The sequence below is a fragment of the Cuculus canorus genome, chromosome 3 (assembly GCF_017976375.1).
Source record: "Cuculus canorus isolate bCucCan1 chromosome 3, bCucCan1.pri, whole genome shotgun sequence".
In the NCBI taxonomy this organism is placed as follows: Eukaryota; Metazoa; Chordata; class Aves; order Cuculiformes; family Cuculidae; genus Cuculus; species Cuculus canorus.
Genome location: NC_071403.1, coordinates 42,877,729 through 42,901,869, shown reverse-complemented (window position 1 = coordinate 42,901,869; position 24,141 = coordinate 42,877,729). Strand labels below are relative to the sequence as shown.

Below are 24,141 nucleotides of genomic sequence, written 5' to 3'. Positions count from 1 at the left end.
CCAATATCCAACACATGCCTAATAAATATAATTCACAGCCTCCTCCCACTGGAACTATAAGCAGCATCACAGATCCAATAAAGTTAGAGCAAAATGTTAAAACCTGAACATGGAACGACCATTTTGTCGCAGATGTTCATATACTGGTTCATGACCACCATGAAGCCTTCCATGCTGTGGAGACCTTGCAGCAGCTCCAGTTAGCAGGCAGGGACCTATAGTACCACTGTTACCAATGGAGGTCTTTCATATCCAAAACGTTGTTTCCCACCTCTTGCTTGATGTGAACATTGACTCCTCCCTGTTAAAATGCAGTTGTGTCACTGAAGCAGGAGAAAAGATGTTTGAGAAAGACAGGAGAAAAGCCTGCATATAGCCATATGAAAGTGAGTTGCCTAAAAATGAGGATTTTACCCAGGCTTCCTACAGATGTGTTTCTCGGCTAGAATTTTATCCACCCTACATTAAATGTACTCATGTACTCATTGAATATACCCAAATGTACTCATCTCCTGAGGCAGAACCCCTTAACGGTTCTCCTGACATGCCAATACAAGATGAAGTGCCTCTGGAGATACTTATTTGTTTCACAGATACTCTGTGGTAGTGGGTGCATTTTGAAAAATCCTAACGGAGTGCAGGCACAATACAAACACAGAAGAAAAGTCCCTGGGAAGGATAAGGAGTTGAGCCTTACAAGACGTGGCATGAACCCCTTCATGTTCTCCTTATGGCTTGACTTGCTACATGTTTTTACCAGTAACAGCAGCAAGCGGATAGCTTCAACATTAAAAACCCTTTTATGTCCTGGTTTGTAATGTGTTATTGCTTGTTATGAGTAACAGAAAGAGTAAAGTCTAAATGTTTGTACGTTTACCAAAGTATATTTTGCTTTTCTTCTTATGGAGAAAGACCTAAGACAATGTGACCTTACTGATCGCTCCACAGCCTTCAATGTCCTTACTGACATCGATTTTCATCTCATTTTCCTTACTCAGTCAATAAATAAAATTGTAACTAATATTAACTCTTGATAAGATGGGGCTTTATTATGAAAAGGAGGAATCCTATACTAGAGGCTTTCAGTAGTTATTTGAATTAATAGCTAGCGGAGATGGCAGAAGAGTGAAGTGCCTTGCTGTGTTTAATCTTAGGTTTTAGTTGGAGGAAGTCTTAAGGACTGAGCAATGAAGTCCTGTTAGACAGCAAGTGAACACAGTGAGCGCTGAAGTTCTGCAGCATGATCTCCTGCCTGAAGTGATCTGTAAGACACTGCAATTCGCTGATGGAAATTTATTTTTACAGTGACACAGAAGGGCACAGGCACGTCATGTATCCACAAAGTATGTGCTGCACTCCTGGCAGAGGGTCTCATGATCAGTGCAACACTTCACAGAAATAACGAGTGTGTAGGCAGATTTGTAAGTTCAGATGCGCCATCTACTTAACAGGAAAACAAGTTCATATGCTTAAATAATCCACAAACAAAAAAAATCCTTACTGCTTCACAGATGTAAAGCTTTCAATATTTATCCAAGCTGTCCAAGATATGTAAGATTCTTTTGTCAATGCTATTCATTACTAAGGGGGTTTCTACTACACAATAAATTTATACAGCATTTCCAAGAAACACAGGCACACAAGGGAGAAACAATACGAGAAACACTGTCTGATTTTCTCAAATAAAAATATGGAGGAATAATAAAAGAACAAAGAGAAGTACACAGAACGTACAATAATCAAAACATCAGCTGTGAGTACTTTCCACACTCTTTTAAAAATACTTTAAATATGATTTGTCTGTTACAGATATCCTGCAACTGTTGAAATTTCACTTGATTTCAAGTTACCTCTTAGCTTTTTTCCCCTAAGTTTGCATTCTGAGACTACTGAATAATTTTTAACTCTTTCATCAAAAAAAACCAAGGGAATCCCTATCTCCCCATATCCATTCCATACCATGCCATAGGACAAATACATGTGTGCATATGCACACATGCACACTTTAAAAATCGGTCTGAGGAAAACAACTTGCATGGAAAAATTTCAATTCATGCAATTAAAATTCTAACAGTTTTAATAAATTTAAGCAGCTTTATATAAAGTATGAGGCCTTGCTTATGCTTTTCTACATTTTTTAATTACCTTTCCTTTGTACAAATTCATAATTATAATACATTAGGTTTTCTACTACACTTTTCCGTGAGATGTTACACTTAATACAATGAGAATCAGGAAGATTTATGCAATGAGTTGATTTTGTGATTGAAGCTCACTTGCCCCCTATCCATAGCCTAATCCAAACCCCATTTGCCACTTCTTTTATAAATCCTCGCAGTCTGTGGGTAAGGCAGACTCTACCCACGCTGCATGAGTGAAGCCAATGTCCCTGGAAGAGATTGGTCTAGCAACACTGAGCCAGGCAGCTGGCAAGTGACAACTTCTCCCATAGACGCCATGCACAGTCTTAGTATGCTGCTTAGGTTATGACTATATGGCATAATATTGAGCTAGATCTTTAAGAACTTTCTATATCATAGAAATAATACAGTAAAGTAGCATGTTCACCCAGTAATGATACAACACTTGTCTGACCGGCCGTGAATTCCTAAAGTAACCCACTAAGTTCTTCATAGCTCTGCACTATACCATGCATAATTTCATATACATAGTTTTAAGCTTTCCTTTATTGCATTTTAGTCCCATATGTATATAGGCATATGTGCGTATATATATATAAATTAAATGGAAGAAAATAAATAAGTGAGATGTTCAGACACTTAGAAATCTAGCACAGAAAATAAAGTTAAGAAATCTGCATTAACATTTGTGTTTTCACAAAACTGCGAATGAAGCGAGTAAACGACTGTGAACTGGGTTACAGTGTTAATGAGAAAAAATTAAGAGCTGTCATTACCCAGCAGTGCTGCCTTAAGACTACAACTATTAGAGAACACTGTGTTTGTTTTACAGGATATGCACAAGGGGGCAGGGTTGGGCAGGCAAATTAAGACTCCTGATGTCTCCGAGATCTTTATTTTCCAGGCTTAATTCACTTCAGTGCTATTTTTTTTTAAAGATACTTGTGCTAATAACTGACTGCTCTATTCTTAGTTACCTAAATTTGTGAATTAACAAGCATGGCTTGTATACATTTGAACAAAGTGCATGTACACTTGCTAGCATGACTGGGGTATAATTAAATGAACAACGCTATCTTGTTTTAAATTCTTTACAGCAATACATAAGAATGTGTAGGTGGATATAAGAATGTTCCACTGCAGTAACAGGAGGGCTCATTTAATTTGTATTTAAAAATTTACTAAAGGTTTGTTACCGTTGTTTTCAGTACCATCAGACCTCTACCAGACTGCTGTAACTTTTTTTGAGGCTTTCTCCTTCCACAGACAACCATCTCGATCTTGAAAGAGGTTCATTTAATTAACAAACAAACTAGACAGGTTTCCTAACAGCTTATTTTGGCTACTCTGCATGATGAAGTTTTCTGAAAGAGATGTGCTTAAAATGTCAATATTCGAACAAGCTGGAAATAGAAATCTTGTGTTTATACAGGTATGGAATAAAATATAAAAATTGTTTTCACCTGAATGTAGATCTGTACCTGGTTGACTAGTCAGGCCAGGGAGAGAGTCCTGTAACTGGTATGTGGACGATGATGAAGAAGTGCCATCAGCTGTGTTGTTTGAGGTCATATATGCACCATATGTTGATGCTGAGTAATACTGTGCATATTGATTTTGGCCAAAAGCTGTGTATGATGGATAATCCTAAAACAGCAAATGCAGCAGAGCAATTAATTCAGTAGACTAATGAGTGATTTTTCCTTTAAGTATTTCTAAGTATGTAATTATATGACTTTTGCAATAGTTTTGGGTGTTTAGTTTAGATATGTTTTAATTTAATGTTATTTAACTTATTTTTTAAATTTAAGGATATTTAATAAAAGACTACAGCAAGGCTGATAGAGTATTTAAGTGCTAAAAGATGCAACTAGACCTCCACTCGGATTTTAATTGTTTTCCACAGAAAACAGCATTGAACCACAGTGATTCTAATTCAACATAACTGATCTAAACTAAAATAATATGCTATTGGAGTTACAAAAATCCTTTTGTAATTGGCCTACAAAAAGTTAATATTCATACCTGCTGTGAACTACTGAAGTTTGTAGAATTTGAAACAGAATTGTTTGCATAAATAGTGGATGATGGTGTAAAACTAGAACCTAAAATAAAAAAAAAAAAAAACTGTGAGAACTTGCATGTCAATAGAAATAAAATTCTAAATACAACATTCTGTGTTAAGATATAGATGAACTGGAAGAACAAACAACTTTTATTTTCCGTTTAAACATTAAAATGTTGTAATGAAACTAAAATAAATGAATGCTACTTCTACACACACAGGCATACATTCTTCTCACACCATGCAGAGATGGTATTGGCATTAAGTCATTACACTGATTGAGACAGAATTTTTCAATTTATTGTTGTCTCACTTCTCCTCAATTATTTTTTTTCTCTTTTGCCTTCATTTCCAACACTTATGAAACAGAAAAAAAATTAAAGAATAGTTTAATGATCTAGGTGTTTTTAACTGATGAGTTAAAATCATTTTAACTTGTTTTCAATATGTCAGATGATTCATACTGTAATGTGTAGCGTTTAGAAGATTAACCGTTGTACAAGAAGCTTAAAAAAATTCCAAATAAAACAGGTTATCAGTGATCAAATGGTAATAAGTGAATTAATAATTCAATAAGAAATGAAATAATAAATATGAATTAAGGAGACATTCTAAACAATTATGTTAATCCAAAGAGAAACAAGTATCACATGTTGTGCTACTCAATAACATAGAAACAAGGAAAAGTGACTTGTGTACGCTAATAAATACACCAAATGCTTCCAGTCCTGCCATGTGATTTCATACCACTGAAAGATGAAGGTGCAAATAGGGACTGCATTGCATGACCAGATCTACATTAACAGATGATCAAAAGGAATACATGTATGTGTATCAGAACTGGAAAAAAATACTTTATATTTTAGCAGTAAAAGTTGCTGCCAATAAACTCCACTTGCTGGACTTTACACAAATGAATGGAAAATATATCATAAATACATGGGGAGAGGGGGTTGTCATCAGTAGCGAGATGGGATGAGCGGTGGCTACTCACCTGGCATCTGATAAGAGTAGGGTGTTTGGCCTGGCTGTGGGGTAGAAAACCCTGGGCTGTAACTGAGGCACCCACTCTGCAGTGGCGATTGGGTCTGCGAGAGCCCACTTTCTGTCTTGATGCCTGGCAACATTACACCCAAATCTGTATAAGAAATTAATTTTCAACTGATTCTTTAAAATATTTTCTTACAGTTGGGAAAATAACATATAAAAAAAGATCAAAACACATTCCCACCGACATTGCTTTTACTTCTACGCAAGGTTAAGTAATAAGAGGCCAAATACCGTAAGTGGGTAAGCTGTACGGCTGTCCTGTCTGTGAGTAGGCTGTATAGACCGCTGGTTGCTGCATTCCTGAATACTGCGTTTGTCCGGCATAGGCAGACATTGTTTGAGCTGCTGGTGTAGAAAGAATGTGTGGATAGGGCCTAAATATCAGGAAAAATAGCATTACTGTGGCAACAAATACTTTGTATGTTGATTCAAGCAATAAAGTAAAGAAAAAGGTTTAAAGATGTCCAAAGGCAGTTCATTATTCTGCCAACTGTTCCTCTTCTGGGACTTATTCCATCCCCCACTGAAATAAGCTGAAAAACACTCCAGCTTACATTCTCTAGGCCATGGTGAATATTTTGTGTTGTCACATCACTACAATCTAATTCACAAGCTACTGCCTCCAGCTCTAGGTGGACCGTGCCACAACTCTGTGGCTTTATTTGACCCCTTTAAGCCAAGACCAGCATGCTTAAAACAGACAAACTCTCATGCTTTTTAATCCATTGGAAGGAAACTTGGACTAGAAGAACAAAGGAAATACAGAGGTGAACATTAAAGTTACTACATTATGTCCTCTGTCTATGGTTCTTCTTCAACTGACATCTAGCCTATGTCTTCAGTGGGAGATGGATCACACCCATTGAGAACAGCACGAAAAATACTGACAGCAATACTTTGGCAACCAAATGGACTTTAAACATTTGGAAAATATGGGCTGGGGAAATAGAATAGAAATAAAATGGTCTTTTATTTATGAAGACTGGGGTTTTACAGAGAGATTGAATAAAATTGTGTTCAAAATTTTTGCCCTCCAGAGTTGCAAAAACATACAGAGAAACATTTTTCTTGGATTATTTTGTAAGTCAAATAACACTTTATGGACCAAGAGTTGAATAAACACACCCTGCAGAATTATGCTAACTGAAACCTGGCCATTAAAAGCCATGACTAAATTTCACATTCTGGGGTTTTTTTTTTTTATTTTTTTCTTTCTAATTAGTTCAGTACAGTTGGCAGCCGTTTCTATCAGAAAAGGATTGCTCTTTAATTTAGATGCCTATAAATTATAACAGTAGATTAAAAATTCTATTACACCTTGTAATTTATTTGGCCAAAAGTGTCTGATACAGTTTGCCAGAACCTGTTTTAAGTGGCATGAGGGCTGTTCTTAGTTCAGGCACCTACCTTCTCTATCAGTAAGTATTTGCTATCGTGATATGAATGCCAATTTGTTTAAGAAACTTGAAAAAGCCTTATCAACTACAGTTTCGATCTTTTCTCTGTATCAAAGTCACATAGGTAGCTGTATCAACTACATGGAAACAAATAGATGGTATACTGGTATCAAGCACCCTTGTGCACAACACTAATTGCAGGACAAGCAAACTAATAGCCTGCCAACTGCAGCCATTTCACATAACATCTTTGGTGCTTTTTCCTAAAGTTCCCACTCCTGGATTCCTGTGATTGCCCAAGAGTCTGTTTTCCTCAAAAGAAAATGAAAGAAATTTTCTACTGTTAACAACACTCACTGGTTACAAATAAAAATGATGAGATCAAAACCTAATTCAAATTATTTGTTTTTTTAAAATCTTATGATACCAGAGAAGGAGGAGGAAAGGATGGTTCATGAGTGTGGAATGTTTGGAAGCCTTTGGCAATGCTGGTGCAGGGAGGGTCTGTGACAGGGTTACTCCTCAGTATGCATCTTGCACATGCAATTGCAATTTCTAAATATAACCTGTCTTGTTCAAAATATGTCTGTATACATTGCCAGCACTGTTAAGATGCTGATGTCGGAGAATGTAATAGTCTGACTTTTATTTCTTCTGTTGTGTGCAGTTATTCAAGGGTATTTCTTGTGCAGCAATACTGTACAGAGCAGGATCTGAGTCTGCAGCCACATGAGGAAAAAACGTTGGAGAGCGAGTTATAATGGAGTCAATACTGAGGCTGAAGTTTTTTCCTTTCTCTCTGTTTTCTCTGCTGATGAACATTTGTTTGCAACAAACCACAGAACTGCCTACAGCCCAGGTCAATTCCCTATAAAAGACTAGAAGAGGTGCAGACACTAACTTGGAGGGATATATCTGTGGAGAGTACTGGTGCGCTGATCTTGGGCTGTAGCCACTACTTGTTATTACTGCAAAACAGAAAACAAGAGTACAGCAGTTAGAAACATCATGAGACCAAAACAGCAGAACATTCTGAATACTAATGCACCAACATTAGCAGAGAAGCTTAGTGAAATGGACAGCTTTTCAACAAAGCTGATGTCACCTGAACTGCAACATCTTATTACAAAAATTTAAAATCTCACAAATTATTAATCATTGTACAGAACTCCTTAGTTGGGACAAGTATGTCGTGCTTTTTCAGTGTGACTGACATGTTTCTGAGTGTATTGCAGAGGCATATGTTTCATACCAAATCTGTGAACCACACACCATAGATCTTTTGAATTTGCAAGTTGTATTAAAATTGGTAGTTAAAAATAATCTTCTGATTTAACATATGGTATTGCACAGGATTGAAATAACATGCACATACTTTTAAAATCTCACATTATCAAGTTTAGTTTTAATACTGGGTATTTTATATAGGTGTAGTTAATTTTAGCCAGCTTAGGTGATGGAAGACATTGAATTACTGAACTGACTACTAGAAAACAAATCAACAGGTCAACTAGAACACAGTCATATTATATATAAAATAATATAATATAACATAACTAGAACACAGCCATATATATATTAACAACAATATTATTTCAAAAGTAAGCATAAACAGCCCTGTCCAGTAGCCACCAAATTTGTATATGTTTGTACAATCCACAGCTGCATTCTTCCAAGAAAGCTAACAGAACAATAGTCATATCCTATTAAAATTTCATTCAGAAGCGTTTCTCATGCTGGATTAATTCCAAGTGTTTGGAAGTTTCGCTTTCCTTTAGCCATCTGTCTTGACTAAGACAGATGTATTCCAAATATATATGTACTCTAAAGTGTTGATCCAATCCCTGCAAAGCAAATCCATACTGGGCAAACATACAGAGTGTCTTTATTAGGCCATCTGCTGCTCATTCACTTTTCAAAAGATTAAAGTAGTACACAACGAAGCACTGGAATTTCTTTAGTGTAATCAATCATAGTTGTACTTCAAAGTGTACCCTCTTCCTGTGCTGATTGTAATGGTAGTAAAAATGAATTTTCAGAATTATATAAATGACAAATAGGTTTAGGTTCTTAACTATTTTATGAAACATGATATATTTCTGCATCTCAGCCTAATTAATGTCTTTGAGATCTATTGCATTGAACATAAGCAGAGCCTCATATTTTTAAAGCCAGTTTAAACGCATTTCGAACATGTAGGAAAATACAGTAGAAGAAAAACAATTAGCTACTTTTTTAAATGTGCAGTTGAGTATAACTTGAAAATAATGAAGAATTGGATAATAATTTTTGGAACATGTGCCACCAGATTTCACAAAAAAAAATTGCTGATTAAAAAGATATAAAGGGTTTGCCTGTGATGGGAATCTGCTGAATTTAATTTTATGTGGATATTTTCTTTTTTTGTGAATGCTTTTCCATCGCTTAAGGTAAACCCACAGAATGATCCACTAAGTGTGCTTACAGCTATATCCAGAGTTAGACAAACCCATAGCTGTGTATATTGACATAAATGGCCCACAGAACTCTTAACAGATGCTCTCAGTTATTTAAGGCTCGAAGAGTAATTAGTCTTCCCTGTTGTATCCCCGTGACCTTTCTAAAGACAAGCAATAGCTAACAGAGTGATTCTGGTGATTCTAAGGGCAAGTGAGCTTTCATGATCCATTATAGGCTTATCAGGTCTTATTTGCCCGTACTGCTCCAATTTTTGTCTGATCATTTGCTGGATGACAGCTCACTTGATTAACCAGTTCGGTTAAAGCGCATTTACCATTCCACCACATCTGATGTAAACTACAAAAAATTAATTACAGTTCATTTAAATCACTTAAGCTATCAAAACCTGATGATCTTCAGCAAAAGCTGTCCTGCTTTTTAATTCTTTTTAATTCTTCCTGAATATACCTTTCATCAATTGAGACAAAAAAATAAAATACTTTTGGAATGTTTCTGGTTTTAAATTTTCCTTTTTTTTTTTTTTTTCTCCAATTTCCCTGATGATACTACAGGTTGTAGGGAATTAAGAGAAAAAGTGGCAAGTGCCCCCAGAGTAAGTTTTGAGCCTTTCTAATTAAAAGCCTGTTACTTTCACTCTTTCTCTAGTAGCTTGTGCCATTGATGTGTGTACTATATCTTAGACTGTGAGATGTTTGAGAAACACAGGTTGTAAGACCTATCATAAGAGTACATTATGACTGAATAAATCTGCGGATTACGCTTGTATCTCACAGATCAGACTGGTAATTCTAGGAGTTACTGGACTTAGACAATTTTCACTGCTGGATAGCCTCCTCGCCATACTTCTGGGGACTGTTGGCAATGGAGGAGATGGTGGAGCCATGTTGTAAAGGTTTTAGTAACATCACAACTTTATACAGCCATTTATAAGAATGGAGCTAGGCACTATTTTATATTGCTTATATTAAAAACAAAACTAAAAAATGTTTCTCCTCTGAAAAACTCAAATATTTCTAAGACTTCCCTACTTGAATTCACCAGAGGAATACTCTTCAAGACAGGTACACTTAATTTCTGAAGTGTCAATGAAAACATATTCCAGTCCTCAATAATGTTGATTCATATAGGTGACAAAAAGTTGAAAGCCAACTCTTACCAGTTATTCTTTTAGCTCAACTGGCTAAGGTGGCTGTGGAGAATTAAAATGACCAAAAAGCGTTCTAATAGCATATATTTGGTTCAGTATATTAACACAAGCTGGAATTTTGTATTTTTTCATTATACATCTGAAAAATTCTGTGCAAAGAGGTTAGGTTAAAAGGATCTCATTTAAATAACAAATCACAATGTCTACACACAAGGGAATCAAATGTAGGTTATACTGCCATGGAATTTCCTAACCACCTTTACAGCCTTCATAAATTGTTTTCCATCTCTTTTTTTTTGTGTAATAAATACTAAACAAAAAGGACAATGAGAACTTCAAAAGTCTCTCTCCTCACTCCATTAAAACGATAAACAGTTCTCAAATTAATCCAGTATTGTAAGCAATTTAAACATAAAAATGCATGCACTCACAGTACAGCAGCTGCAGCAAATTCACAGAATATGAAAACACTTAGCTCAAGGCTGTTCTGCAGCTTTCCACATCCTGTGAATACCCACCCCAACAGGAGTCTGCTGCTGGACCACAAAGCTTTGAGTATACTGATATTAATTACGAACTGTCATTCTTCGAAGAAATAGGAGGAGGAAGAGGGGTGCACAACATGACTCTCCACCTGATTAGCTCTTGCTAAGAGGCACAGTTTCTGCAGCTCTGAGGGATGGAGGAACAGGAGCCAGGAGCATAAACTGCAACACCGTGGCCTGGGTAAGGTCACAGTGGTGACTGTCACTTTAATTCCATGAGATCTCCGTGCTTTATTTTTCAACTTAAACACTGCATGGTGGGACTTGAGAGGTGAAGCTTCTTATTTAGCATATTCCCTTTACACTACTGGAGTGCAATTTGAGTCTGACACATTCAGTATCAACTGCAGTTTATCTCCAGGAGACTGTGAAGCCAGCAAGTCCACCTCAGAGGCATTTGTGATGCCAGGGAAGGAGAAAGACTGAGTGTTTCAATGCAGCTTTAAAATGCTGTAGTGCTCACCCATCAAAAATCGGGGTTCACCACAGTTACCTGTAAGTCCTAATCCACCACTCCTGCCCTACAACTCACAGTCTGCTTCACCATCACTTTCCATGTTACAGCTGGTCATCAGGGACAGAGCTGTCTACCTTACACCCTTTGGGGCTCACTGAGTATTCTGCCCATCCCCAGGACATTCCATGGGTTTTGATTGCCCTTGGAGCAAGGAAAACAATTTTAAAAGGCAGAATATTTGAAGGAGAGGATTTCTTCACGGCAGCTTCTCAAATGGCTCAGAGCAAGGATTTCTCTTTTCACCCATGTCTCATTTCACAATGTATTTAATAACATATCTAAATCCTTCCCTACTTAACAAAGGATGCTTTAGTCCTTTTAACCTGTGGTTGTATAAGACAGAGTAGGTGATATTCCCGGTACTGGCTTATATCATAGAATGATATACTCATACAATCATACAGTAATAGAATGGTTTGGATTGCTAGAGATCTTTAAGGTCATAATGTCTACACATCATATATATATATATATATATATATATATATGCATCCTCAAGAAATGAGCTCACACGTGGTCTGAAAAATGGAAGAAAGTACTAGCATTATCACTTGGTTGCAGTTGGGAATGACACATGTATGTAACTGATTATTAGGAGAAAACAGTGTTCAATGTTGGGCTTTGTTATACATTGTTTTCAATTGCAGCTGGTTTGTATCAAAAGACATCTTGCTACCAGTTAGTATTTATTGTCTTTGGCAACCCACTAAACTTCCCAAATAACCAATTAGGTTAAGATGTCAGAGAAATAATTTTCTGCTGAGTTTTTAGTGTTTAACACTTCTGCTGCAAATCTGAGCCAACCAAACTGTGCAATTTGCAAGTACAGGTACAGGGCAAGTGTGAAAGTAATGGATTCACTCTTTATGAAAGGCTCAATGCATTATCAAGGCAGCTCTGATGATGAAGACTGCACATCACCTACACAGGCAGACTTATGATTTCCTCCTGGGAATAACTATACTCATTTAATGCTTCAGTTTGTAGCCGAAACTGAGAAACAGGTTCGTAATTCATTTGCGTGTGCAGGTGGCTAATGGACAAAAAAATGATTGCATAAGGCTTAAATTCCTCCCTTTTTTTTCTTTTTTTGAAGCACTGATTGTTTCCAAATCTCCAAAGAGGAGAGATCTCAACACTCCTTTTGAAGTCAGTGGAAACGAACAGGTGAGTCGCACCTGGGAAACTAAGCTGTTACTTAGCTATCTAAACCTGAATGGGAGGCTCCAATTTTTGGCAACCCTTCAGGAAAACATTGCCTTAGCCACGTTTTACGCAAGGAATCCAACTCAGATGTCTTAAATACATGGCAGAAGCTGATAAAACTTCACCAACAATCACAAAATCATTTATATGGTTGGACATTTTATAATCTGTAATCATAACTAGTAAAATTTTAGGATAAAGTAACAACAGACCGAGAAAGAAAAGCTGATTTTTAGCTAAGTATAACAATTTTTTTAATGGAACTTGTTAAGACTTTAAGTTGATGGGGTTCCTTTCACTATAATCATAATGAGGATAATAAATTCTTTTTTTCTAATAAGAAATATTATATGCTTACTTTACATCTCATAAAAGACCTTTTCTTCAGGCACTAGGTTTGTTATAAATTTCTGAATAACCAACTTTTGAACATATCTGCATTTACTGATGCCTAAAAAACAACACACACTCAGTTTTAGAAACATTTTCATTACATGAAGCACTGTGATTTCTGAAATATTTTAAATAGGCCTTGACTACCTAAGTCTATCAAAGTACCAAAGCAGTATCAGTGTGCAGTGGCGATTCTTGGCTTCAGTGACATTTCAGTCACGCCATCACTGAACTGGTATTTTCAGATGCAAAAAGTATTCTCTCCCTTCTCCTTGTTAATATTATTAGCAGGATTCAGCATAACGATTAGAAGGCAGAACATCTGCGCTTTTCCAAAGTTCATTACCTTTTAATAATTTAAAGGAATCTTCTTAAAAATTGCTGTATATTTGAATTTTTTAAGAAGTAACTGAAACTGAATATATAAAGTAAAATATATACTTTATTTTCACGGCAAGAAAGTAGCTTATGGCAATCTGGTCACTATTATACCTAACAGACTACTCATAGTAATAAAAAGATTAGCACTTAAATATAATGCTCAAGATTTTAAATTTTACGAGTTAGAATGGCTGTTACAAGTAAAATCCGCATTTTTTTCCTAAAATCATACATGACTAACACTGAGAAATATCTGCAGCATCATAATAACATTACTATAAGAATTTTTGCATGCAGTAATAGTATCTATCTCCGACGTCATTAGAACTTCTTTTAGGTCATAGCTCATGAAAATTGTAGATTTTCACTTGAACAGGGAAAAAGCTATTATTTTTTAATATTATCATTTATTTAAATGTTAATTTATTGTAGTTCTTTAAAGATTGCTTCCATGCAGTGAGATGTTCATTAGTGAAGGTTATTAAATGCTACATTAAGTGCATCTAACAATACGTGATCTTATTATGGCTTTACCTGACCCAGTAAAAGTGTCAAGCGATCCATCTCCAGTTGTGGTTGTAGTTTCACTGCTGTTCATGGGTTCTGTTTTGACTGCAAGAAGAGACACTACATAGAAGAATAAGTAGACATGAGTTTACTTCTAAATTTATACTGGATTCCTCATGCCAGTTTCACTAGCGGTAGTCCAACTAGTACAAGCATGCAGTGCAACAGCTTCGGCTTTCACTCTACCGCCGTATTAAAACAATCTACACTTGCTCCATCTGGAATGACCATGCATCAACAAAGCTTTTTATCTGTGTATTTGTCTATCTACTGGTTTAAGCAACTGGAATATCTTCTGGGGAGATTTGAACCTAGATCTAATTGCTTCTAACAATTCCCTGAGAGTAGCAGAGAGGAAGGAAACATTAGCTGTCATGGGATGCAGCACATAACAAAAACAGTTTTGCCTTACAACTGAAACAATAATAATAGTATAGTTTCACGCTCATATAGAAGCAAATTACTTTCACAGTGCCAGCATTCTGCCTTTCCTCTTCCCCTTTTACAGAGTCTGTGGGGGGCTTTTTGAGCTTGGTCTCCAGCAAGCAATTTTCCATAAATGAAGACAGAAGTTTAAAATTAAAAAAAGCAAAAGAACCAGAGTAGGACACAAACAACAGGCACAAGAAGTCAGCTTCTAACTCAGAGGTTACTGAACAGTTGAGTCCACTCAGAACTCAATTTCTTACAGATCATCATACACTCTTACCATTGAAGCTATAACTGAAATCACCAAGGAGGCAATCTAGACTTTATAGTTTAATATGTTACCTGAACAGACCATCCGGCATTGACTTTTGCCATGGAGTTTGGGAGCTACCCATGTTGTAAGAAACAGTGGTACAGAATATACTGCAGCTTTTATGAGGTGTTTGACCGGCAAATGTGGAAATCATCAATGCATTATCACAGTTGCTTTGCTAAGGTCAGTTGGGTATGCGAGAGCATTTATCCCATACATATAAGAAACTTGCTTATAGATACCACAGGACTGGTTGCTGTCTGGGGGTGGAGAGGACCTGCATGGACCATTACCATGGTGGTATGCCAGTTACTGAAATTCCAAGGACACAGCTGGGATTTGTGGACAAGACGCTGCTGTGACAACCAGGCTGGCAGAGCACCCCTCAGCAAGTTTAATATATGCTAAGCAAAGGCATTTTCTGCCAGCTAGTTACCTGATGTCTCTGAGGGACATGAGCTAAGCTGACGAAAGCTCTCATCTGTCAACATCACTGCATTCACATTTGGCTTCAATGGTAATAGTAAGGGAAGTAGAAGAATTTCATATTCTAAGCTGGCAATGTATTTATGAACTATGGCTCAGACTCAAATCACCTAACTTAGGCATACAAAAAGTGCATCCTAATCTCCCTTTATATTCAGTCAAGAAAGAGAGGTACTTCCAGAGGGTGATTCAGTCCAACTACAGCCTGAGCTTCCCTCAAATTTACCACTCCTCCTACAGACTCTAGCGGAAAAAGTAGTGGATGATCTAAATGAAGGATTTGGTTTTCTCATGAGAAAAATGTCTAGCACACCACCTACAGAAACATTCTGCTATTCCTCCCTGTGCCTCTGAGCCCAATGAGGAATTGCATAGCTACCAACACAGCTGCCTGCAATGAGCCCTGCACGAGTTACACAGAATCATAGAATACAAGTCTCACAATATCACAGACTAATTTCCAGTCACACTGCTTAAAGGATCTTACTTTGGTAAGTCATATGGGATGCTGCAGATGTCTACGATGGCACAAGTGACCTATGCTGAATTCAAAGGGATGTCTGTTTAGATCAAGTAGAAACAGCTGAGAAACCAGGATGTATTTGTCTCTGCGACAGTGAGAGTGCCCTGAATTGTTGGGGATGCCCCAATGCCAAGGAAACCAAGTAGTACTTTCTCACAGAAGTTACACAGTTGTATCTTTCCTGTATATTAAATGTGTGAGATTACAAAATATTTGAATGTGTGTCTTAAATGTGAAATTATTTTCATTATTGTTTCTTTTTCACAGAACTGCCATACCCATATATTCTTCCTGCAAGCAGCAGGATATTAATTCAATATGAAATCAACAGGAAAGAATTTTAGCTACATTTTTTCAAGCCACTGTGCATTCCTTGTCATTTTGCTGGCTCTTATCTGACGATTTTTTTTTAAAAAGCTGTGACAAATTACACAGAATTAACAAAGTCATAGAGTAACCAAGCATTCCCATTTCTCTATTTAGACGAGAAAGATTTACTTTCATCAGATCAATAAACATCAAGAAAAAGCTTAAGGGTCATTTGTCACAAAACAATTGCCTTCACTGATCCTCAGGCCTCTCTGTCATGTGTAACACGTATTGTTGCCTGAAGCATGAAAAGTAACCAATTAACGTGTTTTCTGATTACAATATACAGCTGTGTGAATGGACTTCAACTGCAGACTGGAAAATCACACTAAGTTGGAAATATTTCTATTTTCCTCTTTAAAGATCTTTGTTCATATTTTACTTCATAAGATGCATGTCTCTCTTCTTTGCATAATGTGGACATGAAAAAAACCTCTACTTTTTAGTACCTTTATCTGTTTCTATTCAAGAATGTATTCCACTATGGTCCATATCGAGCTACAAACGCGAAGACACTCCAGGATGTGCCTAACTGCTTTATTTAAAAAAAAACTTCAGCAATTAATTGAAATAGTTGCTTTAGAACTGTGTCCAGTTTTAGTTCATGCCAGCTGAAGTCACCATCTCTTTCTTTCCCTGTCAAACAGAAAAGGATCTAAAACAAAGAAATTCTCTTATTTACTTAACTTGAGGAAAAACCATCATATTGGCACTGTGTTTTGTTCAAAAATACATGCAAAAAGCATTTTTATATGTGCCTGATTTTAAACAGTTCTACTTTGTTACATCCAGATATCCTGACAGTAAGGAATTCATCAAGGTTTTTCCTCAGTGTAGCTAGACGTTTGGACTATAACTTTTTTCTTTATGTTGCATGTCATTAAACCAAGAGGGGAAAAAGCACAAAGCTAACTAACAAAAAAAATAAAGAATTCTAACATCAGATCAAAAACCCAGAAACATTTATAGCCGAAATCAAAATAAAACCTGAAGCCAATTAAAAACACAGAATCTTCCCTATGTTTCCCACATGTGAAATAAAGCATGAAGCATTCTGCTTATACTGCTATAGAAACTGTTCTAGACTTATTGCAAAGACTTGGAGTTTAAACCAGTATCTTACAGTAATTCTTAAAAGACTATACATTTAATATTCCATTTTTTTAAAGTGTGGGTTAGTTTTAATATTTTTCTTACATATTGAGAGAGAAAAAATAAAATTAAATGCCATCTCAAGCTGAAATATATTTGAGTGTTGCTAACAGTGAAGACTGTACATGCTGACAGAGTAGAGCTACCACAATGGTCAGGAGATGGGGCACAGGATGCACATGGACAAACAGAAGAAGCTGGGCTTGTTCTGCCCTAGGAAGGAAAGGCTGAGGGGAGAGCTAATTGCTACCTGCAGCTACCCAGCAGGAGGAAAATTCTTCACTGTGAGAGCAGTCAGTCCCTGGGACAGGTTTCCAGAAAGGCTGTGGCACCTCCACCGTGGAGATACTCAACACTCAACTAGATGCTGCCTTCAGCAACATGATCTAAGAGCAAAACTGGCTCTGCTCTGAGGAGAAGTTAATTCTTCTAAGATGAACTCAGCTCCAAATAGGCAATAGTTTCTAGAATATAATTTCTTTACTTGATGAAAGGACTGAGCAGACCAACATGACTACTACTTTGCCCGCTTCTTCTTTTCCTTAAAAACCTCTCTGTGTTAAGGACTGAGAACAAACACAGAGTTTTAGAGGCAAGAGATGCATGAAGCAGGACAAGCAATAGCTGCTAGAGCAAGAAAATCTGACTAAAAGCTCACATAAAACAATAAACCACACGGCTTGTCTTAAGAACAATTTTCCTCTTCCTTTTAGTAAGCTTTAAGTGTTTTCCTAGGAGTATACTCAACTACTACTACAGATCTAAATATTCCCCATTTTGCCTATGGAAAAAAAGTTTTAATGTAAGGACTTCCACATTATATTTCCTCACTACTGATAATTAGTACTTAAATCATTAACTTTCACATTTATCAGAACATGCTGAACAGTTAATTGAGGTGATAGATTAAGCTAGCTCAGTCTTTCCTTACTTTTAAATTCTTGTAACTGAGCAGGAGCACTCACATGGAATCAGTTCTTCTTGTGCAAACGATCTTTTGTGCTCAAGTCTGAATTTCTGGGGGGTAGATTCTCTCTGGATACGCGTCTTACAAATGGCAAGCTGATTTTGAGGGTTTTTTTAAAAGGAAACTTTTTGAGCTCTTCCTAACCTTAGTTCAAACCTGCACAGTTTATGCACCTGTGTAATGCCTTATGGAGAGTCATGGTGATGCATGTTTACACCTATGATTAAACTCATATGTACAGCAACACCGTCACAAATATAGTTATGATTAACCATTCTAACTCATAAGAATTAATAATACATGAGAGGGAACTAATAAACAAAAACAACAGCTTGGAAAATACGTAAAGTGGCAAGTTCCATGTACTAGCACACTAGAAATAGGTTTTAATTAATAACGAAAACAGTAGTAGGAGTAGTAACAATAATGTCAACCTTGATTTGTGCTCAGGTAATCATGCAAAGTTGTACCTAAAAATAAAAGAAAAACAAATGGGCATTCTGTAGAAAATCCATTGGCCTGACTTTCAGCAATGCCGACTACCAGCAGTTCCCAGAAATCTTCATGACCACAGAGCATTCCCAGTCTTTCAGAGTATACAGACGGTTAAGCTAACTTTAAGTGGTTAAATTCTCCTTGCTCATCAAATGACTTTCAAAGTACGGTAAGATAACTACGTATCCAACCTCCTACTAGATTTCTGGCTATGGGAAAGGCCTCTGAGAAGGGGTGGAAAAGAAGTGGGGAGGGAATCCATGAAAATGTGCAAACCACGGTAACAAAAGAACAGAGCAAACCAGGAGAGATGTTACACAGCAGTCACAGAGACACCACACCACACACATGCACTGTACCAGGGTCTCTCATACTTGTTGCAGAAGAGGGAGTACTGCAACTCAGCAACCAGTCTGCAGTATTTAACACAGTCATGTTGTCTCCTGAGAACAGGAATGGTATAATGGTTCATTCTCCCAATGTCTGTTCAGTGTACGTGAATAGTCTTCAAGGTAAATAACCGTTCTTGCACTCTGAGCCAAGTCTTTTAACTGCATTGTATTACTTTTATGAGTATTATTTTAACTGGTTTATTTATGCAAGTATAATATAGAGGCATCTAGTTATTAGTGTTCTTTGATGGTACGCTTGAGGTTTTCCCTTCTGTTTATGCCAGAATAAGGATTCTATTTAAAATATAAATAGGTTGAACCTTAACAGTTATGACTCTCTCTGCAGAGCTCCGTTACCCTCACAGGCACATACAATTTTTATTAACATTGATGGATTTTTTTTTTAAACAGGGCTAAGTGAATAAAATGCTTTACATTATGGCTAGAAAGAACAAACTGAAAATTTCTTGGTGCCAGCTGTTAAAATAGATGGCAACGTATAAACTCCAAAAAGAGGGCAGAAACTCTAGCTTGATTTGTATCCATGGTTCACTCTCACGGACACTAACGGGAACAGGATTCCACCTCAGAATGTGATACTCTGCCTCTCGCTGCTCCAATTCAGCTATGGCAATATTTTTTATCTGAAAGTATTGGAACAGATGGATGGTAGTTCTGTCTCTACCATAACAGATGTGGCAGTAATAACCAGTAAATTTTGAGGAAAATCTAAAGATCTCTTTATGACCAACTTTCATTACCTGCCAAGAAATGGAATTAGCATGTTCATCATGTAAAAAAATTACCTGAGCCTAATTTTGACATCTATTGACAGAGCTTTTAAATTAAGGTAAATAGGTGTAACTCAGGGTCTAAGAGTAATCAGCAATGAAGTATGATGCAGAAAATACAATCAATTTCAAGTTACCAACAGGTATAACCAAATCTTATATATATAACACAAATTGAATTGTGTTATATATATACAGAAATTGTGTTATATATATAAAACAAACCAAACATTCCAAAATTTTTCTCTGTTTCACCTTTGCACAGTTATGCCTCTTACTTCAACTGCTGACAATCAAAGTGTTGTTGCAATTAGTAGATTTACATTGAGCTGCCATATTTTCATAATTCTTGCTGGATTTAAAAATGGGCTTATGCTCATCAATCAACTTATGTTAAAAAATGCACATGACTAAAAATTAGCCAAAACTTTCCATGTGCCCGCAGTGTGTTATACTTACCTCCCGTTCCATTTGTTGTCACTGACGTGCTACTGAGATTAGGTTTCTCCAGTTTGGAACTACCTGGCGCATCAGTACTTCCAACAAGATTATGAGGACTTGCTAGATCTTGCATTTCCATAGACCTGTTAAAGAAGAAAGTAACAGTTGTGACACTATCCATAAGAATCTTGTTTTTCTGTAACAACTTTATTCACATGGAAAGTTTTAAACGCAGTCAGATTAACAAATCAATACAGATTCCTTTAAGGTCTTTTTTGCTTTTTACCAAACCTAGGAAAATAGCTAACAATTTGAAGGGAACAGCATCAACGCTGGTATTTTTCACTTTTCCTTTAGGTATTATGAAGTAAATGACACAGGTATACGAAACTGCTCAAGGACCTTGTGCATGAGGGAATGCATCTATATGGATGGACAGGTGGAGGGATAAATAGATAAATGCACGTATATAGGTATTTATTAGAAGAAAACGGAGAAATTAAGTGAAAAGTCAGTCATAACACAAAAAGTCAGAATAGGAACTTCTCCCTACCATTATCTGTATTCCAACCACCAGCAGTCACTGCATCCACACTAAATCATAAGAAAAGACCATACAGCTGAATGAACAGAACTTTCATGTACATTTGCAAGATTTTTTACTCTTACAAATGCATATATTCTTACTAGTGTATACGATCTTTTTTTTTTTTTCTTCTTCTGAGTAGTTTATAGCAACTTCTAAAATTTCAATGGATTTAGACCACAAAGCATCACAGTTCTACTGGGGGACTTTGGATGGCTTTCATTCAATGACAACAAATCTGCCTTTCTCAAAGTAAACAAAGCAGACTAAGGAGACAAAGCAGACAAGGAGCATTTCTCTTTACACCAGTAATTGCAATCCAATTTGCAATGTGTGCTCACCTATTCTTTGCTTCATTTATAAATTAATTACACAGATTTTTTTTTCCCGAAAGAAACATTTTTGCTATGTATAAGCAAAGTTTCCAGCCCATCTGCAACAGGAGAACCATTTACCATATGTATACTGCAAAGGCCAACAGAAAGATTGTCTTACAGACCTCTAAAAGCCCAATTACATTGTAGGAGACTGAAATGGCTAGGAAAAGAGACGAACAGTTGGAATAGTTCAGTAAGAACAACCAATGCCGAACATTTGTATTATGACCAGGAAAAATAGTGGCAAATTGTTAAGGCAACACCCAGCACCTTAAGCATTTATTGCAAGTTTCACTTTGCCTATCTTCCATGCTCCACACATCCTCCTATGAGGAAAAGAACCCCTCAAACAAAACTCCTCCATCTTTCCATCAAATATGAGTGTCTTTCAGAATCTATTTTTCTTCCCCAAGATAAATAAAAGGAAAAAAACCTACAGAAGGAAAATGTTTCCCACTTTGTGCTCCGACTTCCATTGATCTCCTAGATGCTTTAGCTTGCCTCTCATTGCATTCATTTAACCCAAGACACAGATTCAGAGCTTTCATGTCTTGAATACGTCCTGGGAAATATAGGAAATACATCTCAAACGTGGAAATGCACCAAGGCTTTACCCAAAGGCAGATGTATCAGAGTCACCTTTAATCCATCAGAACATCCTGAGATGTACTGATACTCCACTGGCAAGGCAGACTCCTCAGCAGCAGCCTGGATGAGCAGGGTAAAGCTGATATTGTGGAAGGCCATGCATCAGCGGGTAAGAATTTTATGGCCATATTCAAGGAAATGCGAAGGCATAAACTAAGATGTGAACTCCTTTGACCTGTATTCCTTCATCTAATTGTATATACAATTCTACACATCTGTCAGCAGTGCATTATATTTACTGTCTACTGGAAATGTGATCAGCATTAGACAAAATAAAATGAGCTCAAATGGTTTACTAGTCTGTCAGTTTTTGTTTAGTAGTTTCTGTACAAGGATAGCAGCTAAAGGTTAAAAAAAGTCTCTTAAGTTTCCATCTTGCATGTATTTAAGGGAGCAGGAGAATGTTACACAAAATAAACAATGTGTGTTTCGTTGCATATACAGTGCAATACTCCCCACATGTTCACTTAGCGGTTTAGGTGTCATGATTTCCTGTCCAAGTATTTCTCTGTTGAGCCCAGAGATACCTAATGGGCAGTTCTAGCTTAGGAAGTTCACATATGCTCTTTTAATTGTTTACCATAAATATTACAGTCATTTTTCTTTTCAGATAGGCCTATATCACGGCCACAGATGTAAATGCTTCAACAATATTTCATAAGCAAAATCATTTTTCTACCTAGTTAGTCTATTTAAGAAGTATCCATCTCAAGCACTTTTTATACTCAGAAGAATTAGACTTTCTTAATTGAATCAGATTTTCTTAATCAGAAAAATGAATCCGCTGATTTTCATTTGCTTGGCAAAGAATATAAAAATCAGACATTGTAAAAGCAATAATTTTAGTTCCATACCAGCATGGTACCTTTTGTGTAGAAATGCATTTTATTAGCCTTATATTTGTTTTCTACAACAAAGGGCATCCCAGCCCAGAGACATGGCAAGATAATTAATTAATGTTTTTCAAAGTAGTAGATTTACAAAAAGACATTTTCTCTTGGTGAGTAAGAGATATCTTGCACTTATTGGTAGTCTATTAAGGATAAAAATATCCAAACCAATAAAAAGTTTCACAAAACCATGCGTATACATTATACTTATCCTGGGTGCTCTACCCTGTATGAACAAGTAAAGGGATTATTTTAATATATCCCTACGTGATGTATTTATTCAAGTGCACATTTTACCTTCTGTGTAACAGATGTCATTTCACTCACCGTTCTGGATGCATTTAGTTTACCTTTAGCCTAAAAAATGTTCAGGAAGATGTAACAGACCTAGTAAAATCAAACAACTTCAGTGAATGGAGGATTCGGGAAAAATGCTAAATAAAATGGATAAAATAATTCCAACATCTTGAATTCATTTTGTCAAACTAAATGTTTATTGGAGTCCTGCTTTCACTGACTTAATCAGAAGCAGGTTCTGGTACGGTATGTTTTCCTGCACTAAAAAATGTAAAAAAGAGCGACCTCTGAAGGACCAATTAACACTTCTAAATTTCTGTAGTTATTTATAAAAAACCCCACGTTTTCTATTAAATGTAGTGTGTTTCAATACAGACAGAAGAAAGCCTATTGTTAAAGCTGCTTAAAAAAATAATATTGTACAACTTTATTTTTCATTTTTTTGTTTCTCTGCTAGGCATCTAATTGTTTGATCTTTAGTTTTCCCCCTCTTGCATTGCCTCAGACCACTTTTTAGAGTAATTATGTAAAATACTAAATTCTATCAAAAGATAAATTTGGAGAGGGAACTGATTATTTAATAAGAAGATGTTTTAATTTTCTCTTGACTGTTTGTTTGAAGAACTTTAGCATTATTCCAAGCTCCTGAGCAAAAACCTGAAATCTGGCAAGATGGATTTGTCTTTTAATATGCTTTGGCTACGCTTTAAGTCTCTGAAAATTGGTATTTGCACGTGCTTACTGGATCATTTTAGAGGCTTACTGGAAAATTCTCCAAAACATCCCAGAACAGCCTCCCAGATCCTTGTGGACTCCAACTCCAACCTGGACGTGGACAACCACAACAAACTGAAGCAGATTTATATATAAAACATGGCTGTGTGTGAATCCTGGGCATTCCACAATTTGATCCCTGGCAAGTGACATCTTGAGAAGCAGGCTAAGCAGCAGCATCCAAAGAGAGAAATTTTCCCCCCATCTTTACACGGGCAGGCAAACACAACTTGTGATGCACGACAAACCACTTAAGTGTACAGTCCAGCATCATAACCCAAGTCTGTATAGTAAGGTTTAAGTATGGCTAATTAAGATTGCCCAATTTGACAACTGCATCAC

General features: G+C 36.5%; 1 protein-coding gene across 19 annotated transcripts in view; it reads right to left on the bottom strand.

The window, feature by feature from the left end:
• EYA4 (EYA transcriptional coactivator and phosphatase 4) overlaps window positions 1–24,141 on the bottom strand; it is a 153,012-nt gene that overhangs the window by 33,398 nt on the left and 95,473 nt on the right. For 7 of the 19 annotated variants that reach the window (XM_054063450.1, XM_054063449.1, XM_054063454.1 and 4 more), the window contains 8 exons: window positions 20,246–20,370; window positions 18,963–19,046; window positions 13,837–13,929; window positions 7,555–7,621; window positions 5,488–5,630; window positions 5,201–5,344; window positions 4,167–4,246; window positions 3,605–3,788 (listed from right to left, as the gene is read on the bottom strand). In XM_054063450.1, the coding sequence (XP_053919425.1) occupies window positions 3,605–3,788; window positions 4,167–4,246; window positions 5,201–5,344; window positions 5,488–5,630; window positions 7,555–7,621; window positions 13,837–13,929; window positions 18,963–19,046; window positions 20,246–20,370 (920 nt within the window). Of the gene's footprint in view, window positions 1–3,604; window positions 3,789–4,166; window positions 4,247–5,200; window positions 5,345–5,487; window positions 5,631–7,554; window positions 7,622–13,836; window positions 13,930–18,962; window positions 19,047–20,245; window positions 20,371–21,627; window positions 21,732–24,141 lie in introns of those variants that run through there. The other 12 variants (XM_054063463.1, XM_054063461.1, XM_054063458.1 and 9 more) reach the window with 9 other exon arrangements.